The 7,890-nt window shown below is 45.6% G+C and overlaps 1 protein-coding gene across 2 annotated transcripts in view; it reads right to left on the bottom strand.

Moving 5' to 3' along the window:
- Window positions 1–1,518: 1,518 nt before the first annotated feature.
- DHX35 (DEAH (Asp-Glu-Ala-His) box polypeptide 35) overlaps window positions 1,519–7,890 on the bottom strand; it is a 70,286-nt gene continuing 63,914 nt past the window's right edge. The window contains exons 20-22 of one of the 2 annotated variants that reach the window (XM_008581924.1): window positions 6,110–6,181; window positions 5,509–5,620; window positions 1,519–2,743 (exon numbers count right to left, since the gene is read on the bottom strand). In XM_008581924.1, coding sequence (XP_008580146.1) covers window positions 2,699–2,743; window positions 5,509–5,620; window positions 6,110–6,181 — 229 coding nt within the window. In that variant the 3' untranslated portion in view covers window positions 1,519–2,698. Of the gene's footprint in view, window positions 2,744–5,434; window positions 5,621–6,109; window positions 6,182–7,890 lie in introns of both variants that reach the window. The other variant, XM_008581923.1, reaches the window with a different exon arrangement.

Here is a 7,890-nt window from a genome sequence, read left to right on the forward strand (position 1 = left end):
TTGAGAGAATGGACGGGATGCCAGAGGAGCAACCGAAGACGGAACAGCAGAGCCTAGTCCACAAAGTGGAAGCAGCACTGCCACCAGGACAAAGCAGTTGAGATAGGAGTACGGAGCTAGGGGACTACACAACTCTCCTAGTTCAGGCCAAAGTGAAAAGCCCAGCAGTGAGGGGATGCACAGGGCAGCAGAACTTGAGAATGATCTTCACTTCCACAAAAAACGTCTTGTGGTGGGGGAAGCCTCTTTAGCGTGCTGCTCTGGGCTCTAACTGCCCTCACGTGGCCTCCACAATCCCCTGCCATTCTGTCATTCTTGTCGTCCAGTCCATCCTGGGCCATTCATCCAGCTATCGGTGGTCAAGCATCTCCACCCCCCTCCCTGTGCATGCACACAGCCCCACGCCTCAGCAACATCTGCTGACTGGACTGAGCTACCAACAAGAGCATGGACCAACCCAGGGGGCTCCTTGTGATGGCAACATCCAACCCACAGGAAACCAGCTGCAGGACAGAACTGGCAGGGTCTATGCAAGTCACAACACAGAAAGTGCCGCTCTCTGGGCCAAAGGACACCACTGCCTCCATGTTTTCCAGCACCAACTCCCCTCCACCCTCTCAGCTTGCTTCAGAGGGAAGACACAGCAATGTTGCGGGAAACTTCCCTAACAGTATTTGAAGACCCATGTGGAGCCCAAGGGAACTAATTCTGTGGAACTACTTGGGGACAAAATCTTGTGAGCAATGAGGCCCTGCTGTCATGGCTGTGGGCTGCCAATGGGGCCAGGGACAAAGGACCTGCAAGAGACAATGTTAAAAGCTGCTATTCCTCTCACCCTGGCTGGGACACTGCTCCCTGACAAGGTTGTGTGGTTCTGCAGATATGTATCAAGGGAGCCCCCAGCCAAGGTCACGGGATTTTGCAGGTGCAGGCCTCTGACAATGAGGATCCATCTCCACCCACAATGGGCTGTCACACACTATGGGATGCAAAACTGGGAGGCCTGCCCTGGTGAGGCAGCCTGCTGAGATGTGGAAGAACAGAGGGGACAGAGGTATTCAGGATCGGGCACCCAAAGGGAGAGGCAGCAAGCAAAGGTGTGCCTGCCTCAGTCTGCTCCCCCGAGGCCTTCCATTTTGGATCGTGAGGCTCCATCATGAGGGTGTGGACCCTGTGCCTTTTTCCCCTTCCACCGCAACGTAAGCTTATTAGGATCGGCCCTAGTCCTAAAGCTAGTCTTTAAAAATAATGTGTTGCTGATCTCTCCACAGAAGATCTCAACTGGAAACAGGCCAGAATTAGCATTTCTTTGGGACTCCTTTAAACAATGATCCATGGTTTGCTTTAATAAGGTCTAGAGGGCGTTCACTCACACGATCTTGTGTTATGGGGCTTCCCATGTCCATTTGACCCCAAAAGCTGCTGTATGCCACAACATCAGGTTTTTTAGTACTATCAGGCCCTCATTCAGAACAATTAGTTGGACCATCTTAAAATACAGACCATGAGAACCATGGATGGGAGGGAATACATTTACTTTAGGTATAAAGATTTACTATTATTAACAAGTTATCACTATTATTTACATGTTTATAAAATGGAAATAAAAATGACGTACATGTTTGGTGCCAAAAGTGGCACATCCAAACTATTATCAGTACAAAAATAAATTTTCAAGCTATGTGTTTTTAAAATAAATGTCACTGAAACAGTAAGAGGAAAAAAATCTGTATCGGTCATGTGTTGAAATGCAAACAAACATTATCACAGCAAAGAAGCCCTGGGGTAACAATAAAACCAGTACCTGCTGGAAAAGCTACTCCCTTGCAAGAACCCAAGCAAACAAACAAAAAACAAATACACAATCATTATGTTCCTGAGCTACAGAAGTTTAGAGCATCTAAACTGTTTTGAATTCCTGCTAAAAAGGCCCCCCATGGAGTCTGAGTTGATGAACTCTCGCTAGTGTCCAGCTGTTGGCACCAGGATGTGGTACTGTACTCAGAGGAAGCCAAGCCTACTTGTAAAATACAGAAATCCTTAGCCAACAAAGGGCAGTGCACAGTCCTCTTTGTCCATTACCAATCCCTTGCAAGCCTCCTGGCCGCAGATAAACAGGGACACGGGCAGAGGAAAAACAGAAGCTACTTGGTTTGGGAGCCCTTGTGTCCACCAGATGTGTCCCTCGGTGATTTTGGCAGAAATCCCCGGTGTTTCCAAGGTCTCACCCCTTTGTAGATACACACTTGTTCATACCCGGCAGCAGCCCTCATTGGTCAACACAGCCGTGGCCCCAGCAGAGAAAGCAAAGCCAGCCTAGCAAAGCCTCTGTCCAGCCCACGTGGTGCTTCAGCCTCCAGTGGCTAACCTTCCCCCCACTGCCCATAAAGCTGGAGGGTTGTGAGCCTGTGCAGTGGTATCCTGGGTGAGTGAGAGTGCTGAGTGAGCCAAAGAGCATGGCCCAGCCAACTCCACTCAGCCCAGGTACAGCACAGCAGGAGGCCTGTCTGTGCACAAATTCCTCCGGATCCCAGCAGGAAATGCAAGTACTAAGGGGGGCGGAAGGAAAGGGGCAGGGAACAGGCTGCAGCCCACTTCCAAGCAGCTGAAGGTTCCACAGGAGACTGTGGTAGGTCCAGGGGCAGCTGCATGGAGGAGAGGACACCAAGAGGTCCCTGCAGCCATAGCTGAGCTCTGCTCACTGGTCCTGGACCTTGGCCCTTTTGGCTTTCAGAGACAAGTGCTGCAAGAGAAGAAAAAACATCATAGTTGGGGCTGATGAGACAAAGAAACCAGACTTCAACATAACTCCCATATGAATGACCAAACCTTCCATCTGGTCCACACCTTCTCCACAAATGCTACACCCCTCAGGAAACAGTCTGGAGGGAAACAGCTCAAGTGACCAGTAAAGGAAACAGGCCTTAAGTGCATGGCTGACCCTGGTTATACAGGGCTCTGCAGAAGCTGCCGATGAAGGGTTTTCTTTTCACAACATGGCTCTCCTTCTGTCCCAACCCATAGGACAGCCCACTACAGCCAAACACCCATGCTCAGGAGACTGTAGTCAGGCTGGAGATGACCTCAAATTTCTAAGAAGTTCCTGACAATGGTCAAGGAAAAGTACCCTTTCCTTAGGGATAAGGGACTCAATCAATTTACCACACATCTCAACATGCCAATTAACTACGCTCAAGGATGAAGATAAAGACAGCCCCTGCCCTCACAGAGGGCTTGAGCTAGCTGGGAAGACAGGAAAAGGACACCTCCTAGTGACTTTTTTTTCCGGAAATGTCACTCTCTACCAACACAAATTAACATATGAAGCATAACACTATAATCATGGGCATCAGATAATAGAATTGAGGGATAAAAATATTCTTTATATTCTAAAGTAAAGATAAAAGTGCTAGAAATCCTAAACTATGCATTTGAGGCACAGTATACCTTGTTGACCAACTGAGGCATACCTGATACCCCATTAATAATCATAAACAAATAACCAAAAGACACTGCAGGCGTGACAGTCTAACACATGGTGAGAGTTCTCACCACCTGACTGCTAAGCACCCCAACCCCACTTCTTAGCACACCACATGACCTCATGACAGCAAGTCCCACTGTCCACAGAGGGAACCGCAGGCCCTGAAAGGATCCAGGTGTGAAAGAAGACACAGCACGCCACCAAGTATACGTGAGAGGTGACAGTGAACAGGACCAGGTCTAAATGAGCTACAGGAATTCAGACTTCCTATCCACTTATGACTAATAAAGGACCAGTACAGGTTCTTGCAAAGGCCAGGTTAAAAGGGTTTTTTCCCAAGATAACAAAGATTCCCCTGAGAATCAGGCGGAAAAACTGAAGAACTAGAAGGCAAATCTCTGAACAGGTCTCCCTGTCCAGCTGTGTGTGGGTCTCACTGAATTTCTCTGAATTCTCTCCTCCTTGCCCTTTACCTGATGTGTCCTCTACAACTAAAGTCAGAAGACTTAGCTCGGGAATGGGAGATGACGCCACTGTGCCTGTGAAGCCATTTTTGGTGCTCATTTCTGGAAAGAATGTTAAGCATAAACAAAACTGACTTTGAACCATTTCAGGGCTCTTTACGGGGTAAGAGTGACTCTGTGAAAACTAATGATGACAGTAAGTCACCAAGGGTGCCAGGAACAGAGCTGCGGGTGATCTGTGGCTGTGGATGGGTACGGAGTGCTGCACTGTGTTCAACAAAGGAATATCTACCATACATGGGCAGCCACTGGAGATCTGGAGAATTCTTGGAGTCAATCTGTTTTGGACAAGTTAATGGTACAAGAATACTTCAAAACATTCATAAAAAGATTTGTATTATCTTTCAATTCTATTTTTCCATGAACTTTTTGAAGTACCCTGCAGAAGTGCCTTTGGATTATTTAGTTTAAGAAGCGGTCAAGTTTCTCTGGGGGTTTTGGAACCCTCGTTGTACAATGAGGTTGTTACACTAAGTTATTTCTAAAGGTCCCAGCCTCTCTAAAAATACTCCGATCACAGTGGAGGTGACGGGCTGACAGTCACTTGGAGAGATGAGACAAATGCAGAAGTTCAGGCTTGTCATCTTCTTCAAATTTCTGAGCTATCTGCCCTTTAACATTGTGGGTCTGACCTAAAGAAACTAGTTTTTGAGCTGAGAAGGGAAAATGACTCAGCTTCTAGCCTAATTCTGTTCTCCAAGAATCTATCTGAATCCAGGTGATGTCAGGCGCACCCTTCCTAACTGCTTGCATCCTACCACTTTAACAAGCCCTTGTACAGCTGCACTGTTCTTCTCGCAACTTCTAGTTTGCATTTCTAACACTTCTCCTGGACTCCTGAAGTCTGCTGCTTTCCACCTGAGAGTTTTTTTTTTTTTTTTTTTTTTTAAAGATGACCGGTAAGCGGATCCTAACCCCTGACTTGGTGTTGTCAGCACCACGCTCTCCCAAGTGAGTTAACCAGCCATCCCTATATAGGGATCCGAATCCGTGGCCTTGGCGCCATCAGCACCACACTCTCCCAAGTGAACCATGGGCCGGCCCTTCCACCTAAGAGGTTTTGAAGGAAAAGATTTTCTTTCACTACAGGTTTATTCTTATCAACCCAATACAGCACAGACAACACACTCTGCATTTTTTTTTTTTGGCAGGTGACTGGTACGAGAATGGAACCCTGGACCTTGGTATCATCAGCATCATGCTCTAACCCACTGAGCTAACCAGCCAGCCCCACACCCAGCATTTTTATCAGTCCCTGCAGTTGATCTGGTTTCTGATATCTGTATCAGTATGTGCAAAGAACTACAAAGATTTTAAATATTTTTTGTTTGACTGGATAAGAATTAAATATCATAAGAAGATTTTAAAAGGGCAATTTCCCTTGACAGTGCCAGAGTCAGAGGGATGAGAAGACCCTTCCACTTACAGGGTCACAAGCTCAAATCTCTCCACGAGTTGGGGAAGTGAATGAACACAGGAAGCAGGACTGTTCAATCCTACCGTTCCTTGCTGATAAAAGTGTGGAGCCAGCTCCAATAGCCAAGCAGATTCAATGGCCGTCACGTCTCTCATGTAATACTTGGAGGTTTGTATAACTTCATTGTAGATAACCCTGAAACAAGAAGGGAGCATGAGCTAACTTCCCATATCTTATGATGACAGTCAGGAAGCACGATTAGCGCTGATGACTTTTTTCCCTTTACCTTTACCAGGCATCTGTTCCACATGCCAGGCACTGCACTAAACACACACATTCTGTTGCTCACTCAAGCCTCATGACCTGAGTGGTGGGTAATGGTGTGCCCATTTCACAGATGAGACTCTTAAGTTTTACATGACAGTGCAGAATTTAGATCTAGTCAGTGGATGAAAATGAATGCCTGTTGAGGGTTTGAGTGAGTAGACAAATACCACCATTTGCATAAGGAGATCTTTGATAGAGCAGAAATTTTACAGACGACTTGGCATAACAAAGTCAACTAATGTGTACAGAGCACTTGTTTTCCAGGCCCTGTGCCAGGTACTGGTGACCCAGAGATGAACATGAGCTGGGCTCTGCCTTCAAAGCAGTCACAAGGCTAAGTGGCAGGAAGGGGCTTACCAGCGAGGTGGCTTTTCTGCATAGAGGACTGACGCAGGGTGTATGTGCAGTTCATGATCGTCACGGATAGTCCTTATGAAATAGAAGAATTTTGTCTGAAGCACATTTTAAATGCTTATAGCAAGACTTTCCCACAGATGTTTTTAATATCACCAAAAAGTGCATGCAGATTGAACTTCACAGGAACAATTCTCTCCATCTTCTTGTGCCCTTTTTTGACACCTCCCCTTGCTGCCACCCCAGAAGTCAAGAATAAATCATGCAAAAAAGGGAAGAAAAGAAAAGCAACATGTGGACACTTAGGAAAAAATATTTAGAAATATAATGCTCTGCCTATGTTTATCTTCTGCAGGTTCTCTTTCAAAACAATTTCCTTTGGGACAGAAATAATATGACGGGATTTCAAAAAGTTTCTAGATAAAAAGAATTAAAAGATAATACAGGGCTCTCTGGTTAGCTCAGTTGGATACAGCATGGTGTTATAACACCAAGGTCAAGGGTTCAGATCCCCATACTGGTCAGCCACCAAAAAAAACGACTGTAGGGAGAGGTAATAATAGTGGAAAAAAGACACTCAATATTAGACAATTAATTTCTCTGAAATAGTATTTCCAATTCCAAACCAGATTTGATTGTTTAATTCAAAAAATATTTACTGAACACACAACTATCAGTAAGATCAGATCATAAGAGAAAACACTAAGAGACTAGATGTTGCTGCCCACACCACAGTTAAGGAGTGTTTCTGTGGGCATCAGGGATCTGGTTGTCGGGGGAAGTGCTCCAAGCGCCGTGACCAAGCTCATCCCAAGCACTGTAATAAAGCCAGCATCCTGGGGTCCTGGCTTTCTTACCAGGTGGTGGTGAGCTGATTGACACTGAACTTTGTCTCCAAGGAATGACTGGCCCTGGAACCTCTAATGTAGGCCACAGTTTCATTAAGGACACTGATGGAAGAATTTTTAAAATGCCAGTAGAAATTGCTAATTAACACTCCTGAGGAGAGCGGAGGCAATGAAAATGACAAGTGAGCGGTACTCCCTGGGAAAGATGTAAGGCCTCTGGAGAGGGGAGGGTGTCACCTCCAAACTGGAAGAGTTGCCTCAAACATGGACAACTCAAAGTAGGGAGGGGGAGCTTGTATGATGGGCAAAAGAATCATGATACTGATCGGCGAGAACACTTGGCCTGCAGTAACAAATAGAACCTACTAGAGATAAATGTAAAGTGCTATCCTTAAGTTCTAACAGTCAGCTACTAGGACACTAGATGGAGCAGATGTGGCTGCCAAAATAAAAAATGTTCAGTGCAACTCTGGACTTATTAACAAAAGCCCAGTGTCCACAACAAGGGATATCTTGGCTGACCTCAAGATAACAGACCTGTAATATTTTCTAAGGGGAAAAAAAAAAATAATGGCAAAATAATAGATGGAGGAAATCCAAAGAAGACCTGGGGAGAAAGCCTTTTGATCGTTCCTTTATTAAAGAATAGAAAACGATGACAGCTATGCATTAAACAGAACACAATGAAGTTAAGAAACTAAAGCAAGCCAAGGAACAGAAGACAGACTAAAAGTAATAATTCAAAGAACTGGAATGATGTAATTTAGAGAAAAGAAGGCTAAGCTATACTTTAGTTTTTACTGTATTTGAATATACTAACAGCTACTAGGAAGGCATCAATCTTCGGTGATTTTCTATGCCTAGAAAATGGAACTGGAGGGCCGGCCTGTGGCTTACTCAGGAGAGTGCGGTGCTGATAACACCAAGGCCACGGGT

The sequence above is a fragment of the Galeopterus variegatus genome, unplaced genomic scaffold, assembly GCF_000696425.1.
Source record: "Galeopterus variegatus unplaced genomic scaffold, G_variegatus-3.0.2 Scaffold2489, whole genome shotgun sequence".
Lineage (NCBI taxonomy): Eukaryota > Metazoa > Chordata > Mammalia > Dermoptera > Cynocephalidae > Galeopterus > Galeopterus variegatus.